General features: G+C 47.7%; 1 protein-coding gene across 2 annotated transcripts in view; it reads right to left on the reverse strand.

The window, feature by feature from the left end:
* Nucleotides 1-11,906: 11,906 nt before the first annotated feature.
* DET1 (DET1 partner of COP1 E3 ubiquitin ligase) overlaps nucleotides 11,907-23,412 on the reverse strand; it is a 43,783-nt gene continuing 32,277 nt past the window's right edge. For both annotated transcript variants that reach the window (XM_077937813.1, XM_077937812.1), the window contains one exon: nucleotides 11,907-12,797. In XM_077937813.1, coding sequence (XP_077793939.1) covers nucleotides 12,794-12,797 — 4 coding nt within the window. In that variant the 3' untranslated portion in view covers nucleotides 11,907-12,793. The remainder of the gene's footprint in view (nucleotides 12,798-23,412) is intronic.

Raw genomic sequence — 23,412 nt, forward strand, 5'->3', positions numbered from 1 at the left:
GCTGAGTTAGAATGGAGTTCCATAAAAGGAGGCACAAATGGTATTGGCGTTGGAGTGAAAGACCCATCCCCTCAGCTTCAGGGCCGGAAGGGAAGTCTTTGTGGAGGAGAAGGCGTACAAGAGGAACCATGGGCGAATGAGCATCCTCAGGAGCTCAGAACACAAGCAAGCCTGAGGGGTGAGAGGTCAGGTTCCCGGTTCCCACTGAGTTGGCATGGTGGGTCATGCAGTTTGAACTGGATAGGGAGACTGGATGGAGAGAATAGCTTACCAGAGGATTACAGGGAAAGGAAGGGGTCATTAAAACTTGCAGTCAGGCCAGGCACAGTGGCTCACATCTGTGATCCCAACACTTTGGGAGGCTGAGGCAGGCGGATGACCTGAGGTTGAGAGTTTGAGACCAACCTGACCAACATGGAGAAAACCCATCTCTACTAAAAATACAAAAAATTAGCCAGTCATGGTGGTGGGCACCTGTAATCCCAGCTACTCGGGAGGCTGAGGCAGGAGAATCGCTTGAACCGAGGAGGCAGAGGTTGCAGTAAGCTGAGATCAAGCCATTGCACTCCAGCCTGGGCAACAAGAGTGAAACTGGGTCTCAAAAACAAAACAAAACAAACAAAAAAAATGGCGGGCGCCTGTAGTCTCAGCTACTTGGGAGGCTGAGGCGGGAGAATGGCGTGAACCCGGGAGGCGGAGCTTGCAGTGAGCCGAGATCACGCCACTGCACTCCAGCCTGGGAGACACAGCGAGACTCCGTCTCAAAAAAAAAAAAAAAAAAAAAAAAAACCAAAAACTTGCAGTCACACCAAGGATAAAGAGCAGACTCCACAGATGGGATGGACAAAGGGAGGTGGGTGTGTAGACAGCTGCGGTCAACAGGAACTTCAGAGTTAGAGATTCAAGAGAGAGCTCATTCACAGGAGAGGAAGTGAGGCACATGGGTGTCTAAAATAGTCGAACTATAAGTCACTGAGGTTTAAGTCAAGTAATTATGTGGACAAAGAAACTTACCTTGATGCTGAAGCCTGGAAGAGCATGTCAGGGAAAAGGATAGAGAAGTCTATGAGGTTCAAAGTCCTCAAACAAAGTGGAGTGGCCCATAGTGTAGGAAGCAGACCAGGAGTTCAGGAAGGTGGAAGTAATAGATTGTACACACTTCAGAAGAGCAGGGCTGTCAAATGGGGGTGATGGAACAATATCCCTGGAGGGGCTGAGGAGGTGGGAGCATGCTGACACCTATCCCTGTCCACTGGGTGGGAGGTAGGGAGGGCGTGCACAGTGCTGGGGAAATGAAGGTGATGAGACGCTGTGTCTCCTCAGTAGACTGAAGGTGTAGGGACCATGGTGGGAAGGGAGGGGCGATGAAAGTGCAGCAGCCGTGGACACAAGATGCCCAGAGCGTGGATAATCAGAAGAGCCTCTGGGGGCCAGAGCCCCACAGGAGCCAGAAACTGGATTGGAATCTGTCTAATACCCATCATCTACTCTGCTTCCACCCTGACTTTATAACAGAAGAATTTCAAAAGCTCAAAAACTGTGAAATGATGTTTAATCTTACTAGTCATCAAGGACATAGAAGCTAAATGCCTTAGCATCATTCCCCAAATGCAGAGATGCCAATCAATGCATAGTGGGACGAGACAACCCAGGAAAACTGTACAGAGTAAGGAAAAGAAGATGGCCAAGATCATAAATGCAAGCAGGAGAGACTGTGAAGGAGGCAGGACAGAGGGCTTAGTCAGAGTGCAGGTTGCTGTCCAGAAGTCTGATAGGAACTCTACCAGATGAGGTGCCCCTTAGGTTTAGCCACGTGGAGGTCATGATTCACCAAAGGGAGGAGGGTCAGAGACAGTGGGAGGTGAAGAAACAGAGGTTGGGCCAAGGGTGCTGAATTTTCTGGTTAAGGCTGTCTCGTGGTGATGGAGAATAAATGGGATCAGCAGTTTGCCCTGCACCATGATGAATCAAGTCAGAGTATGCAGAGGAGACGAGAAGAGGCTTAGAGCCATGGAGAAGCAGACCTCAGCCAGATGGCTATCTCCCCTCTGAGGGAGACAGCAGTGTGGGACCCCAGGGACAGGCATGCCCACTGTAAATTGGGAACAGCAGTGTCTGATGTGAGCAACGTGAGCACCGACAATGGAAACAAAATGTCCTTGGAATCAGTACACAGGGAACGTTTTGTGTTCTTTCCAACATTCTACACCAATTGTTCTGAAACAAAAGAGCGTGTGCTCTCTCTCAGCTCTTACTGGGGGAAGGTAAATACCTAGAGCCTCTTCAGAGGGAAATTTGGCAATATCTGTCAACACAAGATGCGAAGACCTGTGGCTTCATAATTCCCTTCTAGGAATGTACCACATAGAGACAGCAAGGTCCACTAGAACTGCTTGCCCAACAGAAATGCCCTATATCTTCCTTGCCAGAATGGTAGCCACTAGTCCCACATGGCTCTTAAAATGTGACCAGGAACTGCGTTTTAAATTCTATTTAATTTGAATTAATTTGCTTTGAAATAGCCACATGTGGCCAGTGAGTATGGGACCACAAAGCTATGGATATTCTTTCCAATGTGTACCAAGTATGCAAAGATATTTTTGAAGGTACTGTAAAAGATTGGAACCTAAATGTCCATCAATAGGGGACTAGTTAAATTATAATACAGTACATCCGTATAATGGAATGTTAGCCCTGAAACACGCCAAGATGCTTGCTAAGTGAAAAACGAGTGGGGGCAGAACATAGTGCATAGTATAGTTGCTAATTTTTGTAGAAAAGGAGTAAAGATGTGTACATACATGTTTGTGTATGCATTGAGTATCTGGAAAGACATACCCCAAACTGGCAGTGTGCTCAGCTCCAGGGCGGGAAACTGGGTGACAGAGTAGCAGGTGGAAAGCAGACTCAACTCTTTACCTTCTTCATCTTTAGAGGTAGGTGCCATATTGATGTTACTTATTCAGATTAATTAATGAACCAATTAAAATAAAGAACTGTTTTTCAAAAAATGTATAGACGCTGCAGTCAGGCATTACATAAACCATCTGCTGAAATGTGCACATACTTTTTTTAGTATATATTTGGACACACATGGACCCTGTAATACTCCCCATCTCCATTGTTGGTCCAGTATTTGGGGGAAGACATCTGATTTGGCTCTCAAATTTGTTCTCGTAATTAATCTGGCTTCTCCCCGCTGCCCACCCAGGTTCAAATCAAACTATGCACATGCTCCCAAATTAGCATCACAAGTCTTGCCAGAAAAGTCAGCCTCAGTGTCATTATTGCTTGGCCGGGAGGAGGAGGCAGAGAGAGCAGGGTGATCTGTTTCCATAGTGCCCTGTGGCAGCTTAACCACCTAGGATTTGCGTAATCCCCTTGAACTAAAAAGAAATGTCAACTGAGGGGCAGCGTGGTGTCACAGGGGGCCCTGGCTGGGAGGACACCTGTTGTCTAGACCCAGCTTGAGAACAGACTCAGCATGCAGGCTGTCAGGCCACACTCCCTCCCCAACACCAGATCTCAGTTTCTCCCTCAGGACCATGAGGGGGTTGAGTGGGACGCAGCTCCAGCATCTAAGGAGCCTATAGCTCCTTCGTGGCTGGAAAGAAAGCCTGGATCCTGACTCACTAAGCTGCTCTGAGGGAGAGCCTCAGGGATACTACACAAGCCAGATTCTATGCCCCTGGAAATCCAATTAGTTCTCCCCTGGACTCTAGGCCAGGCCTGCTCCCTGCCCATGGCCCCCACCTGCCGCCCTACTCGGTTGCCCATTCCTTCTACCCTGCTGGGCTGAGAAGAGCTTAGGCTTTGGAGTCACAAAGACTAGGGTTTGAATCTCAGCTCTACTGTGTGACCTTGGAGAAATGGCTGCATCTCTCTGAGCCTCAGCTACTCCCACCTCCACAGGACTGGCAGGGGGATTTGTAAGGCAACTGTGTACTCTGCTCGGGCACAGCGAGTGTCATCCAGGCTGGCCCTGCCTTTCCTGCCCTGCCCTCCCGATCCTCACACTGCTAAGGTGGCAGCTTCCATCCTCACAGGGCCTTGGCTGATTCTGTGGGGCCCTGGTGGGGAGCACAGTGGTGAATGCAGATGCATGGCCATCTTGTTGCTGCTGTTATAATTATTAATTATTTTCAAATATTTTTCCTGTAATTTTAATCAGAAAAGCTATGGGAGCCAATCACCCATCTTCCTACTTCCTTAAATTCATCCAACTGTAGATAAAGCCCAATTGTTCAAAAAAAAATTGCAGCCAAAAATGAAATGAAATGAAAATGCCAAATGATTGGGAAGTCTATCCCTCGAGTCTTTCTTCCCTCCCTCCTTCCTCAAGCATCTATCAACACTCAGATTCAGGATGTCTAAGCCCTGGTAACTGGCCTGAGCAGCCTAGGAGGCTAGCTGGGGAGACAAATTCAGAAAAAGTCCATTGTGACACCACCTGGTGCCACCACAGAACAGGGACACCTGTGAGTGAGTGAGAGAGACAGAGAGCGCCCTAGAGTGTGTGTGTGTGATGGTGGTGATGAGAAGACGAATCAAGGAACACTTCCTAGAGGAGGTGACACAAGCTCAAAATCAGAGTAAGAGTTAGGAGGCAACTATGGGTTATGAGGGGTGATGGGGGGAGTTTGCAGCAAAGAAGGTGGCATGAACAAAGGGTAGCGTGCAAGCGATCCTCCTTCCTCGACCTCCCAAAGTACTGGGATTACAGGTATGAGCCACCAGGCCCAGCCTTAAATTAAAGATCTTGAAAGCCAGGCACGGTGGTGCATGCCTGTAGTCCCAGCTGCTCAGGAGGCCAACACAGGAGAATCACTTGAGCCCAGAAGTTCGAGTACAGCCTGGGCAACATAGCATGACCCCCATCTCTTAAAAAAAAAATAAAAAGAAATATGAGGGCTCTTGAGATGGGGAGATTATCCTGGATGATCTGGTGGGCCCTAAATGCAGTCACAGGTATCCTTGTAAAATGGAGCCAGAAGATTTGACTACACAGACAGAAGAAGAAAGGCCATGTGACCGCAGAGGCAGAGACTGGAGAGATTCAGCCATAGGCCAAGAAATGCCAGCATCCACCAGAAGCTGGAAGGGGCAAGAACAGATTCTTCCTGAAACTGTGATGGTTCGCTGCCCGATGTGCACAGCAAGTCAATATGCCAAGACACCAGGGTTGCAGTAGAGAAAGGAGTTTAATCGTAGGGTCACTGAATGAGAAGATAAGAGGAAACCTTAAATCCATCTACCCAAGGAGTTTGGGGCTAGGGTTTTTAAGAGTCTTGGAGTGGGCCAAAGTGTGGAGATCATTGATGGGTGGAAGAGTGCAGGGTGAAGTCATGGGACAAGGAGATGAAACAGCTGAATTCTCATGCCGATCCCATTTCTGTGTAGGGGTCTTCAAACTGGTTCCTGGAATTCATGGCCTGGAAAATATCTTAAGCCATCTTTACACAAAAACTCTATGATTCTAATGTCAGAGATCCTGTCTATAGGAACAACGTGGATGCAATCAATTGTTAAATAGTCTCAGGATCCTAATGTCAGAAATCCTATCTGTAGAAACGATGGGGATGCAAATGGTCAGTAACCAGTGCTACATGACTTTTAGCAACAAGGAAGAGGGCCAAAGTGCATCCTGATAAATGCTTAATTCTAACTATATTTCTGTCCAGAACTGGGCGGGCAATTTTTGTCAACCCTGTACAGATGGTTTCATTCCCTAGAGCCTCTGAAGGAAGCATAGCCCTGCTGCCAACTTGATTTTGGCCCAATGATACTGATTTGGGACTTCTGGCCTCCAGAACTGTGACAGAACAAATGTCTGTGGTTTTAGGCACCCAGCCTGTGGTCATTTATCACAGCAGCCACAGGAATCTAATAGAGGAAGGAGAGAATGCTGGAGAAGTCAGTGGGGATGGAGAGAAGTTGGGGGCGGTGGATATAGAAGAGGAAAATGGGCAAGGCTGGGGTGACTGCAGGTGGGATGAGAGAGGGAGGGACAACCAGGCATCTGGTGGCCTCGTAACATCAGAAGGGCCCTATACTACTGGGGCACCAGGAGGGCCCTCTGCAGGCTGTAAGCAGTGGGAGCCCCTGAAAGGTTTTAACAGGGCTGTGCCGTGGTCAGAGTGTGTTTTAGAAAGAGCAGGCTGGGGTCTGGGTCACTGGATGGAGGAACTAAAGGCACCTGGAGTCAGGGAGACCCACAGGAGGTCATGGCTGGGATCCAGGTGAGAGATGAGTCTGGCAGAAAACAGCCGCAAGCAGGATTGCAGGCAGGGCAGATTCTAGGGAGGTTTGGGAGGCTGTCTTAGTCCCTTTTGTGCTGCTGTAATGGAATACCACAGACTGGGTAACTTCTTACAGTTCTAAAGGCTGTGAATTCAAGTTTGAGGGACCAAATCTGATGAGGGCCTTTGTGCTGTGTCATCCCATGGAGGAAGGCAGAAGGGCAAGAAAGGGGATATGAGAGAGAGAGAGAGAGAGAGCATGAGAGAGAAAGAGAAAGGGCATGTGAGAGAAAGAGAGCACAAGAAAAAGAGAGAGAAAGAATGCAAGGGCAAAATTGGATTTTCTAACAATCTACTCCATGACCTAATCACTTCTTAATGGCCTCACCCTTTAATACTGTCACAATGGCAATTCAATCTCAACATGAGTTTTGGAGGGACATCCAAACCATGGCAGAGGCAAAGGTGCCATTTCCGGGTGGAGGAGGGGTGAGAAGCACGGAGGTGGCTGCAGGGGCGCCACCAGCAGAGCCTGTGTGGGCCCTGTCTCAGGGATGGGACTCGCCTGGGCCTGATCCTGGGCCCTCTGAAAGCCAGGGGGGAAGCCTCAGTGCATTGCAAGGACCCCTCTCCAGCCCCCTCAGCTGTGCCAGCCGGGCTGCCTCTGGGAAAGGACACACAGGGGATCCTGGTGGTCTTGTCCCTGGGAGCAGGCAAAAGCACATTTTTTGTCCTGTTGGGAGTGGGATAATTGGGGCATTAACGGAAATGCATTTCTCACCTATTTTCTGTCTGATTGAAAAGAACTTTGCAGTCATTTAGAGCTCTTACACCCTCTCTAATCGGAGCTCACTTCGCTCAGACAGAGGCAGAAAACTGGGTCACACGTGGACTCCAAAGCCTCCCAGGATGCGACAAACCAAAAGTGCAGCATCCCCCACCTCCTCTGCTCCCTGCCACACAAGGACATAACCACCCTATCCCAACCCCTCAGTGAGTACAGACTCAGTAGCGGGCTGAACTTGGAGTACTGACAAGATACGCTTTATTTTTCTCCCATCACTGCCTCCAATCAGCTTCCTCACATCACCCTTTCTAGACTCCTGAAGCTCCATCTCAGGGAGACTCCATGGCTTTCTGGTATTTTTTCTTCTTTTAGTAGGGACAGGGTTTTTCCATGTTGGCCAGGCTGGTCTCAAATGATCCACCTGCCTTGGCCTCCCAAAGTGCTGGGATTACAGGGGTGAGCCACCACTGCGCCTGACCTGGTTACTTTTAATTCCAAGAATAAATCCCATTTGATAGTTATGACTCTTGTTCAGGGACCTAAAAGTCCAGTCAAGTCTATAATAAAACCTCAATCTCACCACCCACGTGCGGCTTTCCCTCCTCATCTTCAGGCTCTTCCAGGTCTGGGATCGCAGAAGATGGAACTGGGGAGAACTCACGTTGTTTTGCTCAGCAGGTGCTATATGTGGGGCTCTCTTGGCCAACCCTGGCAGTCACACCTCCTTTACTCCAGGGGGATTCTTTCAAGGGCCCTAGAGTGAGCTCTTTGGAGACTTGCCCCACCCATTCATCCATGCAGAGACCTCTGCCCCAGGCTCTTCTGAGGGGGATATGGAGTTGTACTGCCTCAGACCTCCTCATGGAAGCACCTATCGCCCAGCTACCAGGAGCACTGTCAGCCCCAGGGACAGCCCAGGCCACACCCTTCCAATGGCATGTCCACCAACAGGGGACATCCCTGACACTTTTGGCTCCAACTGAACCCCCCAGGGGCCTGCAGCACAACTCACCTTCTTCCTCCGCCTGATCCCGCTTCCTCCTCTTCTTCCCACAGGCATTGATCCTGGGGTACTTCCCTAATCTCCAACACAGAGCTGTCTCCAGGTCGGCTCCTTGGAGAACCCAAACACAACCCCTTCCCTGACAAGCCTGAGCACTCTGCACTGCCTCTCCTCACCTGTCTCAGCTCCTGCCCTGTGGCCCACCCCATCCAGCCTCCTACTGGGGGGACCCCTGAGCCCCATTAGGTGAGAGGGGTACCAGCAATGTTGGCGCAAGCCCAGCTCCCTTCACAGTACCCACTGAGCTGCAGGAGCGTCGGGGGTCACCAGTTGCTGGCAGCATAACTTACCTGGCCATTGCCCCTCTCTCTTTGCCCTACCATACAGGCTGCTCATCCAGCCTTCCACTTCCAGGCGTCTCCTGGAGGAAGCATGAAGAAGCATGCTCCATTATCTACCTGCACAGTGATGCCCCAACCAAGTCACATGAGTCACCATCAGCGCTTTGCTCCCAAGAACTCTCTTGTTAAAGTCTGCTTTAGAGTGGCATGGAGTAGGCTCACAGGTTTTCTGCAGCGCAGCAAGCCTCCAGCCAGATCATGAGACACCATCCTGCACTTGTGACAGGCTCCACACTCTACAAGCCAGCTGCCCATCGCTTGACTTCCAAGCAGGGGAAAGCAGCTGTGGCTGTATATGGTGTCTCACTAGTTGTGCTTGCACAAGAATTGGAAGAAGAGCAGCAGAGACCATCCTCATGCCCCACCCCCACCCCCTGCCCTTGGTTTGTTGGGGTTTTTTCTACTTTTTAGTAAAGCATTTGCTTACTCCCCACGCTTTGGTTGGGGAGATGGTGGATTTTTCCATAGCAACTTTATGGCTGTTGAGAGGTGGCTGTGACAGTGGCCATGACAACCTCTCCATTGGGGTCAAGGAGCTGAAGGTCACCCACCCCCACAATCCCTCCCAAAGCCCTGTCTCCCTGATGGGGACCAAGGTAGCAGCAACCTAGGGCATCTGCAGGGACACTCTGGACCCTTCCAAGGATATGTAAACACCTAATATCCGGTAACAAATCCTTTTCCACCTGAAATAGCCAGGGTGGTTTCTGTTTCCTGCAACCGAGAGCCTGACTGGCGCAATACACCTTTTCCAATTTCTAATCTCTTACTTGGCCTGGAATGGGTGATCACTGTTGGATTCATTTTGCTGTCCTTTATTAAGTCCTGTCTGGAGATGATTAGCCCTTCTCTTACCAGCCCTTCTCATCCTCGGCTGTTCACATGAATTCCTAGGGACCCTTGTGAAAATGCAGGTGCTGGTTCAGTGGGCCCTGGCTGGGGCCGGAAAGTCTGCACCTCTAGCAAGTTCCAGGAAAGGCCTTTGCAGTAACCCTACCCTGGACGTGCTGAAAAGCACAGCTTTAGACTGTCGACCCTGTCTCAGCCTCCAGGAGTGCACAGTGAGTTGGCTCCTAACTGCACACAGAGCTGGCTGGGCAGTGAGAACACGGGCCACCTGCCTTCTCTGCACCTTGTGACTGAAGGAGAAGTCCAGCCTCCCAGGCAGAAGGCAGCAGTGCTTCCTAGGTGGGCTTGTGATTCCTTGAAGGACCAGCACCTCAGGAGCACCGAGGAGCACAGCAGTCATTGTGCTGGGGGTGGAGATGGACAGGGACCAGGCAGGAAAGGAAGTCCTCTGAGGGTGGCAGCTGCTGGGCTAGGCCTTCTGTGGCAACAAGTGGGCAGAAGGCATGGCGTGAGTGATGTGGAGAAGGCAAAGAAATGCACTGGCTGTGTTCCAGGAGCCAGGAAACAGCCCTCCTGAGTGATCCGGGCAGGATGGGGTGGAGTCAGTGCAGGTGCAGGCTAAGGGGAAGGACTGGAAACAGGGCTGAGGCCAGGCAGTGAAGGGCCTGCAGAGGAGGCTGGGGCATGCCTAAGGGTCCTGAGCAGGGCTGTGATCAGAAGCATGGCAACACTTGGAGAATGGAGAGTGGACAGCAGTGAGATGGTGGCCTGGAGAGAGTGGCCTGAGGGACAGAGGCACAGAATAAAAGGGCTCCGAGTTCACGTGTCCTCCCACCGGCCTAGCAATGGGAGCCAGGCCTCATGGGCCTTATTAACTGTATTTTATAAACTGATCCATTCACTCAGCCAGCTTTTGTGTTTTTTCAAAAGTTATGGCACTAAATATGGCAAAAGAAAAGAATACGTTATCTATTTATTTAGATTATGCCATAAACTTGTGCCTTTGCAGGGCACATTGAAAGTATCCAGCATGGCACTCAATATGTGTGTTGAATGTGTCAAATGAATGAGTGAATTTATAAAACTAGAGTAAGTTGCCATGGGTGGGGGTCTTCCAGGTTGCTCTGGTCATAGGCTGTGGGGTTGGCAGCCTGTTCCTGTGGGTCCACCCTCTCTACTCTGACACACCCAGCTCAGGTTTAGTAAAGTGGTCACTGATCACTAGAAATATATAGATCTTCTTATTGAATGTCTAATAAACAGCTCAACCCACATGGCAAAACTGCAACTCTTGGTTTTCATCCCATCCCCAGAAAATCCTTCCTCTGACCCAGTCCTACCTAAGGTAACCACTCACTCAGTTCAGGCCAACAGGCTTTGCAGTCATTGACTCCTTTTCCTTACCCCTGTGCTGAGCTCATTGACTGGTCCAGTTGGCCCAACCTCCAAAATATAACCCAATCTGACCGCTTCTCACCATTTCTCCTGCCATCACCCTACTCGTGCCTGGCCCTTTGCCTTGGCCTCCTAACCACCTTATCCTCCAAGCACAGCCCCATTTTGCCCCCAACATCCAGAGTGATTTTTTTTTTTTTTTTTTGAGACAGAGTCTCCCTCTTTCACCCAGGCTGGAGTGCAGTGGTGCGATCTCGGCTCACTGCAACCTCTGCCTCCCAGGTTCAAGACATTCTCATGCCTCAGCCTCCCAAGTAGCTGGGATTACAGGTGCATGCCACCACGCCTGGCTAGGCTTTTTTGTATTTTTAGTGGAGATGAGGTTTCACCATGTTGGCCAGGCTGGTATCAAACTCCTGACTCAAGCGATCCACCTACCTCACAGTGTTATTTTTAAAGCACAAGTCAGATCATGTCACTCGTTTATTAGTTTTCTTATGTTCTTTGTCTTTGGCTAGAATGTAACTCTATGAAGGCAGGATTTGTGGTTTTGTTGTAGCTGGGGCCTAGGAAAGTGCTGGGTAGGTCCTAAATGTGTGTTGAGGGCCTCACTGAAGAGGACAGTCTATGGCGGTGGCTGGAGTGGGGGCCTCACCTCTAACCATGTCAGTTGCCCAGAGCTGTCCTGACCCACCCCACAATGCAGAGGAGCAAACGCCCAGCTCCAGATTCAGCCATGTTCCAGAAAACGGCATGGCAACACTGGCGTGGATTACAAAATGTGATTTTTAAGATGGTTTTCTAGAATGTTTCTGGAGAACCATCCCAAAATGATAAGTGAACTCTGAATTAACAACAAGATGAATGACTAAAATGATATATGGGGTGGATTCTACAGTGTTATCTAGAACCCAAAACATTAACCAGGGTCTGATTCTGAAAGGACCATAGTGGTATCTCCAAAATGTGACAAAAGAATTTAGAAAAGAAGGGATATTTTTTCTTTTCAAAAAATAGGTGCTTAATAAATATGCATTGAATAAACTGCTTATATAATATAAAAAAAAAGAAAATGTGTCCCACAGGTCATTCTGAGACATACCAGAATGGCTCCAGAAGCGGTATTCTGAAAAGGGGTCACTAAGAAATCCTGGCATTCCGTCCACCTCAGGGGTTTACTATATATTCCTCTGACTCCAAATTATTCAAATATTTACTTTATTATTGTATTATTTTGAATGTATTGTTGAGAGGGGCATCTAATCCTTTGTGAAATGAGGCAGGAAACAGAAGGCAGACATAACAAATGGAATCAGAAGACTCAAATCATGGGGGATGTAGAAAACATGGAAGAAGCAGAATTGACAGGAGGGGAGGAAAGAGATCACTCACTTCAGGTACCAACTACAGGCCCATTGTACTGGTTTACATCTTCCTTTCTAGAAGGGAGGTTGAAGGGGGTTCTCTAATAGTTCATAAAATCTTTTGCTCTCCCAGCTCTTCAGATTAGGAGACACTTGCTGGGTGAACCGCCTGGCCATTGAGAGGTGGGAGATTCCAAGGCCTTAGTAATGGTTGTGTCTCATCCCACTGCCATGGGGATGGAGATTAGAAAGCCCTAAGCATCCAGGACTCAGAGTTGCGGGAAGGGCCAGGCAGAAGGGCCCACCGTGCGTCTCCACCAATGGTCCCTACGGTTGCTGGGTACACTTAATCCCACTGTCACCACACACTCACCACAGGGGTACACAGGCAGCTCTCCCCTGCAAACAGCAGCTGGTCAGGGCTGGGCTCCACGGCTGCCCATCTGCCACCCACTCTCGTAGATGCGAGGATGTCTCTAAGACAGGCCTTATCCCTCAGAGCATCTCATTCAGTTTCTTCTGGTTTGGATCTGTGGCTCAGATGGGGATTTTCCCTCCTTCCCACATGGCTGGCCACCTGCATGCAGTGTGAGTTCCAGATAAAACGTTTATCCTTCCCTACTCCATGCCCTTCCCCAGTGCCTCACGTAGCAGGGTAAAGATGACTGAGCCACAAACTTGAAGTCTAAGTTTGAATTCTGGCTCCAGCTTTGTGACTTTCAGAAGGTTACTTAGTTTCTCTGTGCCTGAGTTCCTTATCTATAAGAAGAACACAGTAACAGTAGGCATTTCAGAGAGTTAAGTGGATCATAATTGACATACACAAAGAATTTTAGCACAGTGTCTGGTTCAAGTGCCCAAGAAGTGCTCACTGTTCTTAGCTCCCCTGCACTCCTCCTGGGTGGGGCTTGTAGACGCCTGCTTTAACTCAGTCAGGGCCTTCAGCTCATCTGTTTGCACTCTAAGGAGGCCCAAAGGAATAGCTTTAGAACCCTCTTCAGAAAGTGTCCTGAAAACTATGAATGGACCTTAAGAATCTAGTGACAAGACTATAAAATGAAAGGCCTGCATGCTAATTGTGACCCTGTCAGTGACTCCCTTGTCCTTGTTCTCTTACTGGTTTCCCAGTCTATACAGTGGGAATCCTTTTGCCTAATTCTCATCACTCCAGTAGTAGAATAATTTTTTATGCTGTTTCCAGATGTCATCTGGAAAACTCAACTTTGGTACTAAAATACTAGTATCTGGGGGCCGCTGCCCTAGAAAAGGGAGCTCCCCCAGGCTATGTGTGTTGCACAGCTGGCTCCAGAAGTCTGGCACAGGTGGGCTGATTGGCAGAGCCTCAGTAGCAATGCCCCCGTGAGGGAGGCTGGCCTTTGCTTCCAGTTAGAACTCAGGAAGTGTAGGACCGCACAAACCCAGAAAGAGGTTCGAATGCTATGGGAACCAATCAAATGACAACGTCACTCAAAGGGTCCGAAAAGTAGAACCATGGGGGTGAGCCCACTGAAGTCACTGTATGGGCGAACCGAGGCCCTGGACTGGAAACTGCTGGGAGCCTCTGAATTAGTTGGCCTCGGAGACCCTGCAAGCACTGCTTCAGTGTGAGGTTGCAGTGTGAGACTGCCTGCGGTTCTGTGCTACCTGCAGCACTGAGTGGCCACAGCCCAGCCGCTCTTTTGTATTTTCTGAAGAAGTTGTGGAAAGGACACAGCCTTCCACCATCTTCCTCTGCACTTCCACCCCCAAGCCAGACTCCTGTTGTTCTGTGGCTCACACAATATAAAATACACACACCTAGCAGGTGTCTGCAGGCTGAGACAGGCCAGTGTTGCCTGCACAGCAGGAGAACTGAGAGGTGGTAGCTTCCTATTTTCACTTCATCAGTAAGCAGCAGTTGGAATGGAAGCCAGACCGAGGGCTGTCATCTCCTATAGTCTCTCCAGAAATGGAAAAAGCTTGTCCTTTCTCACTATGGGTAGAATGACTTGAAAATGCCAAATTAACCCTTCACACATGCACTTGTGCCCACCCTGACTGAAGGAGAGGCTCTCTGGAGAGGGCAGCCTAGCCTGGCACTTGACAAGTGCTTTCTGTTGTGGATGGCTCACTACACATTAGACCCTGGCCAGACATGCAGTCTCTCATTTCATCCTCAACACAACACTCAGCAGTCAGTATTATGATGCCTATTTATCGATGAAGAAACTGAGGCTGAGATAATACAACAGGGTCAGATAGCTGAGGAAGCATGGAGTCAGAATTCTAGAGACCAAATCTTAGGCAACTCACCAGCCTCCCTCCCTTGGCGAGTGTGACGAATTCTGTCCCTCCGGCACTCTCCCTCTCTCGCTCCTACTCCCCTCCCCTCTGCTTCATCTGGGCATCAGGTCACAGAACTCCTCTGCCTCAGGTTTGCAGGGGTCCTCGCCTCCTTCACTATCCAACCTGGCCCCAAAGACAGCATGTGCTCATGACAACAGCTCGGGCTTCAGAATCAGAGACTCAATTCAAATCCTGATTTTACATCCACCGTGTGTTATTTAGGGCAAGTCTCTGAGCCTCAATGTTCTCATCTGAAAACAGGAATATTATTGCCTCCTTCACAGAGCTGTCATTTAGATTGGTGGAAATGTCTGACAACTCCCTAGGACAGGTGCCCAGAGAGGGCAGCAATGCAGGCACATGACAGTTCTCAACAGAAGCTTCAGAAGCAGAGACCACTCAAGCTCCAATCCTGACTCTTCCACTCAGTAACTGAGGGCTGGTAACTGAGCAGTCCAGAAATACCTCCTGGTTGACTTCACAGGGTTGCTGGGAGGATTTAAGCAGTTAATAGAGTGAGAACACCATGCTTGGCACACAGTTACTGCTCAAAACACTCCCCTGGGTGACTCAGCGGCTCCAGTTGCATGCTCTGCCTCTGGCTCCTCAAGCTTGACTTCCAGTCTCGAGGTCTGGCTCTCCAGGTTCATTACCTGCCTCTCCTATGCATGTTCCCACTGGGTATCTTCTCGTGAGCACCACAAATCGTGTCTGGCATCTTTCCTTCCCAACTGGCCTCTTCGTGGCTCCCCAGTCTTGGTTGGGCACCATCTTCCCCCACTTGCTAACTCACCTCTGACTCTGTCCTTCCCTTGGCCACCCATGTACAACTGCTCACTCTCTGTATCATGCCCATCCATCCCATCCTCCCCATCCCTTGGCCACTGCCAACCCACAAGCACTCCTGACCATCCACCCTGGGGCACAGGGCACTGAGACCTGGTCAGTGTAGAGGGGATGGTGCCCTGGGCTGGGACAGGACACATGCAATAGTGACCAGCAGACTGAGAGCTCCGTCTGAGAGGCAGCAGCTTGGACAGAAGCTGAGATCTCCGCCAGCCAGGTTGTCCAACAATAGCTGTCCCTGATTGAGCACTGAGTGTGCCAGCACTGTGCCAAGCCTCCGCTGATATTATCAAGTCCAGCTGCCAGTTATAAGAAGCTAGTGAGGGTGGGAGAAGCAGGAACAAAGTGGGCAGAGAAAGCAATAAGAACGCGGGCTGAATGCAAACAGCAGGAGCCGAACCTAGGACAGTTTCTGCACCTCTGAAAGTCTGTTCCTCCCTTTCATCAGGTCTCCATTGCCTACAGGGTGGGAGGGAGGAGTTCAGGAGTCTCCTACGCATGGATGATTTATTTCCTATGTGACTGTAAAGGCCTCTTTTCTAGACCTCCCTGCTTCCTGCAACAAATCCATTCTGCAGCCAGGGTAATCTGAAAACACAAATCTGACAAATGGCTTCACCAATTAAACTCTTCAAGGGCTCTCTAAACGCAAAAGCTCAGAAGGCTGACAAGGCTCTTCAAGGTCTGCTCCCCACCGCCTCCCTGGCCACCCCAACGGGGGCACTTAGCTTTAGGTAAGGTTTTGTTTGCTGGTCCCCAAGCATGCCAAACTCTGTTGAGCATCCATGCATCTACACCTCACTGCCTCTGGCTGGAACACCCTTCTCTTCCCATTCCTCCACCTCTCCCCTATTGTCATCGGGCTAACTCCTCTCATCCTTCAGAATTTTCAACTCAGGTGACATCTTTGCCAGAAGCCTTCCCCAACCCCCAAGTCTAGGTCAGATACCCAAGGTCTCTGTGCTCCCCCAACCCTTGTGCACCTCTCTGTCACCTGATTTCAGTTAATCCCCCCAGCCCATTTATTTGTCTGTCTCTGAACCTGGTCTATAAGCTCAGGGAATCCAAAGACCACACCGTATTGACCTTTTTAGCCTAGTGCCTAGCTCAGGGCCAGATACTCAAAAGAAACTCAATAAACGTTTGTGGAATGAATGAATAAATATGAGGTGGCCCCTGCAGACACAGCCATGCTCACCACTGTGGCTAGAGAAGGGCACAGGAGTCTCACACTCAAACAGAGCTGAAGGAATGATGAGGGGACTGTACAAGCTGGAAAGCACACATGCTCAGTCTAAAGGGGGCCCCAGTTATTGGCATGTGGGACTGTTGGGCTTCCTGACAGCAACATGAAAAAGCAGGATATTCTTAAAAACTTCAAAACTGCAAATATACTAAATAAAGCATGTCAGTGTGCAGCACCTCATCTCAAGGCCTCCAGTTTGCAACCTCTGCAGAAGCACTTGGGAGGAACCAGCCTGGTCTGAAGTCTAGTCTCTGAGCAGCCATCTCTTAAACCTGGTGAGGAAGACAAGTTCAGACACATAGTGGTGGCTGCTTTGAATATCTGCCATCCCACTCTCTCTTTCCAAGGACCCTAATTAGCCAGTTAGCCAGCCACCTAGGGTGAGGCTGAAGCTCCCCTTGCTCCCCTTGCACAAGGTGGTGTGGTGCCAGGGCCTCCAATACCTCCCTCTGCCAGTCCATCCTGAAAGGCAAGCCTCCCAACTGGGGGTGAGATCATTCCCTCTTCCTCAAAGTTGTACTTTTAAATCCCAGTGGACTTTTCCAGGCCATGTTGTGTAATAGCTGTGTGTAATACACATGTCTGTGTAATAGCTGGTCACATTCTGTCTGCTCTAATCATGAACTTGAAGGAGAGGAGTGGTGGAGCACCTGAACCACCAGTAGGCAGTTCAAGGATCAAGAGGTTCAGCACCACAGCTGGCAGGAATAACAAGTTCAGACCACTCTCTTCTGAAGAATTAGCCCCAGACCCAAGGACACCCCTGCCTCCACCCCAGGCTATGACGGCAGGTGAACTGGCCACCCCCTCGTCTGGAGACAAAGGGCCTTAGAGCAATCAGATGTGAGTACTTCATGTTGCTAGGGAGCAACAGGCAGCAGCTGGCTGAGAAATAAGTCGTGTCCTTGGTAAAGCATGTTCCTGGCCACTAATTAAATGCTGCTGCAGCATCTCCTCCTTCAGGGAGCTATAGAAATGTGCTGAATTAATGCAGATGGGAGCAGCTGGTTCCCAAGCCTGCTAAGCCTACTCCTGTCTCTGCGCAAAGGAAAGGCTCAGGGGGCAGGAATGAAATTGCTAAACCCCTGGAAGGCTGGTAAAGAAAATCTGGCCTCAGACTACTCAGTTCAACTAGCCCACAGAGTGTCTACCTAATACCACTTCTACTGCTGCAGGTGAATTCATCTGTTAAATACTTTTAAGAAAATCTCATTAAATTCCACTTCTGGGTACATGCCCAAAATAACTGAAAGCAGGCTCTCCAAGAGATATTTACACATCTATTGTTCATCACAGCACTATTCACAATAGCCGAGAGGTAGAAGCAACCCAAGTGTCTATTGATGGATGAATGGATAAACAAAATGTGGTACCTACCCACAATGGAGTATTACTCAGCCTTAAAAAGGAAGGAAATTCTGACGGGGCACCCTGTAATCCCAGCACTTTGGGAGGCTGAGACGGGTGGATCACGAGGTCAGGAGATTGAGACCATCCTGGCTAACACGGTGAAACCCCATCTCTACTAAAAATACAAAAAAAAAAATTAGCCAGGCATGGTGGCGGGCACCTGTAGTCCCAGCTACTTGGGACGCTGAGGCAGGAGAATGGCGTGAACCCAGGAGGCGGAGCTTGCAGTGAGCCGAGATTGCGCCACTGCACCCCAGCCTGGGCGACAGAGCGAGAGACTCCATCTCAAAAAAAAAAAAAAAAAAAAAAGGAAGAAAACTCTGACACACGCTACAACATGCATGAACTTTGAGGACATGATGCTAAGTGAAATAAGCCAGTCACAAAAGGACAAATACTAGTATTCCACTTATATGAGGCACTAGAGTAATCAAATTCAGAGACAGAAAGTAGAATGGTGGCTGCCAGGGTCTGTGGGGAGGGATAACGGGAAGTTGTTGTTTAATGGGTATGGAGTTCCAGCTTTGCGAGGTGAAAGTTCTGGAGACTGGTTGCATAACCACATGAATGTACTTCAGTAGCACTACTGAACTCGCAGTGGTGTTACACTTAAGAAATAGTTATGATGATAAATTTTATGTTTTTTACTACAATGAAAAAAATCTTAATTCATGTTCACAGTGAAAAAAAAATTACAAAGATAAAGGGAAATGTCTATCTTCCCTCACTTCCATGCCCACTTTCCAGAGAAAACCATTAATAGTCTTTTATGTCCTTTCAAAAGCATTCTGACTCTACAAGCATGTATGTATTTATATGTATACTGACTTTAAGTTCAGCACAGTTGTTTTTTCTTCATATGAAAAATAGCATCATACTAAACACAGTTCAACTCATGTCTCAGAGAGCTTTCCAAATCAATATGTACAGATTTGCCTCATTACTTCTAACAGCTCTATCAGATCCCATTGTATGGCTGTTTCACAATATATGTAGTCTGTTTTCTACTGATGCACATTTAACAGTTCCCACTTTTTCATAAAAAGTTGCAATGAACATGTCTTGTTCACATATACAAATGTTTTGCCCTGACATATTTATTATTTTTTTCTTCCCTGATACCTTTGGTAATGACACAGAGTTAGAATTTAACTGGGTTAAAAGTTATGTGTATTTTTTAACATATTGCTTTTTTGTCTTTCAAGAAATCTGAACCAACTTACTCTCCCACCAACAGTGGGTGACAGCACCCTACACCTTTGTTGATACTAGGTCATCAAACATCTTTAACCCTTGCTAATCTGATGGGTGAAAAATAAATATTATAAACAATTGTCATGTGGTTGTTGACCATGTTTATTTATTTTTTTCTGGGAACACTCTGCTAATAACATCATCCATTTTTTTCTTTTGTAGTGTTCATATTTTTATTATATGTTTATAGGATGTTTTGTAGTAAGGAAATCAATCCTTTGCTAAAGGTGTTGTCATTTGACTTTGTTTTGTTTTTGGTTTTTGCCATGCACAAATTTTCACTTGTGGGATTTTTATGGGACTTTTACCCCCGGAAGGGGCTTTCTCACTGCAGAATTATAAACAGAAACCCAGAAGACAACGGCAGCCTGGCTATCATCACAGGTCCATTTTGCATACTTGTTTTTCTCTGACCTTGGCCCCTGTTGCTTGCCTCTCCCTGAATCCTCTGATCATGAGAGGCACAGAAATGTTCCTGCATCCGGCTCCAGCTTTCTCCATTCTGCCTTTTTAGGAAACTCAGTATTTTTCTAACATGTTTCTTAACCTTCTAAAATTTATCCTCTCATTTGATAACCAGGTAAACCTCATGTTCCTCTAAGTTTTTGAGGGGATGTACCCCAGTTATGAATCACTGCCTTCTGCATAACCTCCTCAGACAAGATTGCTTTTCAAACTCTCTGAGGTTTGTAATATGAAAATGTGTGCATTTTGCATTTTCCCAATAAAAAATGTACTGAGGTGTTTTTGTTTTTGTTTTTTTTTGAGACAGTTTCACTTTTGTTGCCCAAGCTGGAGTGCAATGGTACGATCTCAGCTCACTGCAACCTCCGCCTCCCAGGTTCAAGCAATTATCCTGCCTCAGCCTCCTGAGTAGCTGGGATTATAGGCACGTGCCACCACACCTGGCTAATTTTTTGTATTTTTAGTAGAAACGGATTTCACCATGTTAGCCAGGCTAGTCTCGAACTCCTGACCTCAGGTGATCTGCCCACCATGGCCTCCTTAAAGTGCTGGGATTACAGGCATGAGCCATCACGCCTGGCCTTTTTTTTTTTTCTTTCTGAAGGATATCCCTCTCAGGATTCTGACATGGCTACTACATCAATCTCATCCCAAACCTACCCTGAGGGTTGACAATCACTTTTCAGATAGACATTTAAAAAAAATTGTTTTAGCCAGAATGACATTTAAAAAAGAAGATCTGAAAGGAAAACAAGCTAGAGTCAATTTGTTTTTGTTGTTGTTGCTTTTTACTTCAGTAGCTTTTGGGGTACCAGTGGTTTTGGTTACATGCATGAACTAGTGGTGAAGTCTGAGATTTTAGTGCATCTATCACTTGAGTATACACTGTACACAATATGTAATTGTTATCCCTCACCTCCTCCCATCCTCCCCTTCCAAGTCTCCACAGTCCATCATATCACTGAATGATAGAGGCAATTTATTTTGAGTAATACATCCCTCCTTAAGACAGATTTCAAACTTTGTAACCCCCAACAGAAACTTTTAAAGACTAGGGCAAAGAGACTGAATCTAAAGATTACCTTTCATTCACTTTTTATTTCTGTTCAGAACATTCCCATTCCCGAACTTCTCCTTTCTTTCAGTAGAAATATAGGCGCCTCTCTATTCTTTCAACAATTAATTAAAACTAGGAGACTCTCTGTTTTTTCAGTCTCTTCTTCTCACTCTGAGAAGTTAATGACTACACTTAGAAGAGAAACAGTAGTTGGAGACCAGATCTTGGGTCCCAGGAAGCAGAACGAGCTGGGCCAGGAAGAGCAGCTCAAGGTGCAGCAGTGTGGGGAGCCTGCGAGCCCCACTTCTGCTCACTAGAGTTAATGTGTGCTACTGCCAGGCAGCGACTGCTGACAACTCGCCTGGGGCGCTGCAAATGCTCCCTGCAGGAGGTGAAACTTCAGCATCAAAGAATTAATGAAACACGACATGGATAAGCAGTGAGCTTCCACAAGAAAAGCCGCCCAACACTCAGCTTTCTTGCTAACTCCATACTCAAAGACTGGTTCCCTGGTTCCCTCACTGATGGTGGGACAGTTGAGAGGACAAGGCACCTCTTTCTTTCTAAGAGAGGAAGACTGGCATTCAGAGACATTACCAGACTAGAAAGGCAAAGGTTAGAGCCGTGATTTACACATTCTTCTATTCCTAGTCCCTGGCACTTAGCAGGTCCTCCATAAATGTATGACACATGAATAAACACACAAGTCAACTAACAGACTAGTGTTAAGAGGGAGAAAGAGGCCAGGGTCACACCTGTAATCCCAGCACTTTCGGAGGCCAAGACAGGCGGATCACTTGAGGCCAGGAGTTGGAGACCAGCCTGGCCAGCATGGCAAAACCCAGTATCTACTAAAAATATGAAAATTAGCTGGGTGTGGTGGCACATGCCTGTAATCCCAGCTACTTGGGAGACTGGGGCATGAGAATCGCTTAAGCCTGGCAGGCAGTGGTTGCAAGAGCTGAGATCTCACCACTGCACTCCAGCCTGGGCAAAAGACCGAGACTCTGTCTCAAAAAAAAAAAAAAAAAAAAAAAAAAAAAAAAAAAAATTAAAGAAAAACACAGGAGAAAGAGAAATCATGTGGGATATATTGTCAACCTTTAATAAAAAATACTTTGCTAAGTCATCCCCCTACAAGGAAGAAGACAAATACAAAGACACAAAAATAACAAATTTCCCTATTAATGATTTTGGAAATCAGTAAAATACCAGTTTAGACCTAAATAAATTCAGAGATTTAAATGAATTCTGACATAGGCCAGGTTGAAGTTTACTTGACATTAACCTGTATTGTTACTTTTAGCAAATTGCATGATCTCTCTGACATCAGTTTCCTTATCTACAAAATAGGAATACTGCATTTTTCAGAGGATGCCATATTGCAAAAAGCCACCTTTATTTATGTGTGTGTTGGCTATACATTGCTACACAACAAATTACCTCCAAAATTCAGCAGCTGAAAACGTTTACTGGCCAGGCGCAGTGGCTCACGCTTGTAATCTCAGCACTTTGGGAGTCCAAGGTAGGAGAATCGCTTGAACCTAGGAGTTTGAGACTAGCCTGGACAACATAGGAAAGCCCTGCTTCTACGAAAAATTAAAAACAATTAGCCAGGCATGGTGACACATACCTGCGGTCCCAACAACTCAGAAGGCTGAGATGGGAGGATTGTTTGAGCCCAGGAGGTCTACAGTGAGCCATGATCATGCCACTGCACTCCAGCCTGGGCAACAGAAGGAGACCCCTGTCTCAAAAAAAAAAAAAAAAAATTTATTATCTTACACAATTTCTGAGAGTCAAGAATCTGGGAGTGGCTTAGCTGGACAGCTCTGGCTCAGAGTTTCTGATGAGGTTGCTGTCATCTATAGGCTTGAATGAAGCAGAAGGACTGGATTCTGAGATATTTCATTCACATGGCTATTGGCAGGAAGCCTCAGTTCCTCAGCAAGGAGGTCTCTTCAGGAGGTTGCCTGTGTGTTCTTGTGATATGGCGGCTGAATGATGGGAGGTGCGGGCTGGGTGCAGAAGCCTAGCCTTGAAATGTCTTTTATAAGTAAGCCTTGAAAGTGGTGCATCATCACTTCTGCTGTGTTTTATTGGTCATGCCAACCAACCATGATACAATATGGGAGGGCATGAATATGGAAGGTAGGGTCACTGTAGGCCATCTTAGAGGCTGACTACCACAATCTGTCACTCTAAGAACAAATTAAACCATGACAATGCTTATTGCTTAGAATCATTTTTATATTATATTAACCATGCCTTTTGTTTTCTGATGCTTTGACATCTTCCGGCCATCCTGACCCTGGACTGCCCCTCCCAGAGTTTGCTAATTCCTGGAGATAGCACACAACTTGCCTGGGAACATGTCTTTCATATGCAAACCAACCAATTCAGAGCCCACACCCCCAAGCACCTTTTTATAGGACTCTCACACTCAGCCCCAATCACCCCAGGGCCAGGTGCCAGACAACTAGGGATAGCACCTAGACCCCAGGGCCCATCAAAATTCAAATTCGTCAATCCCAAACCTGCTTACCTGCTGTCTGGCACACTCCTTTCTGCTGAAACCACAACATAGGCTCTTATCCATGTTTTCACCTGCTCCCTCTGCCTCCAGACCAATCCAGGTGCTTACCCAGGCCCTGCATGGCATACCAGGCCTTCAATTTCTAAGGATCTACGCGTATAACAAATTTCTTGTGTTTTTTTTGTTTTTTTTTTTTTTTTTTTTTGAGAGGGAGTCTCGCTGTCGCCCAGGTTGG

This window comes from Macaca mulatta, chromosome 7, assembly GCF_049350105.2.
Source record: "Macaca mulatta isolate MMU2019108-1 chromosome 7, T2T-MMU8v2.0, whole genome shotgun sequence".
Taxonomy (NCBI): domain Eukaryota; kingdom Metazoa; phylum Chordata; class Mammalia; order Primates; family Cercopithecidae; genus Macaca; species Macaca mulatta.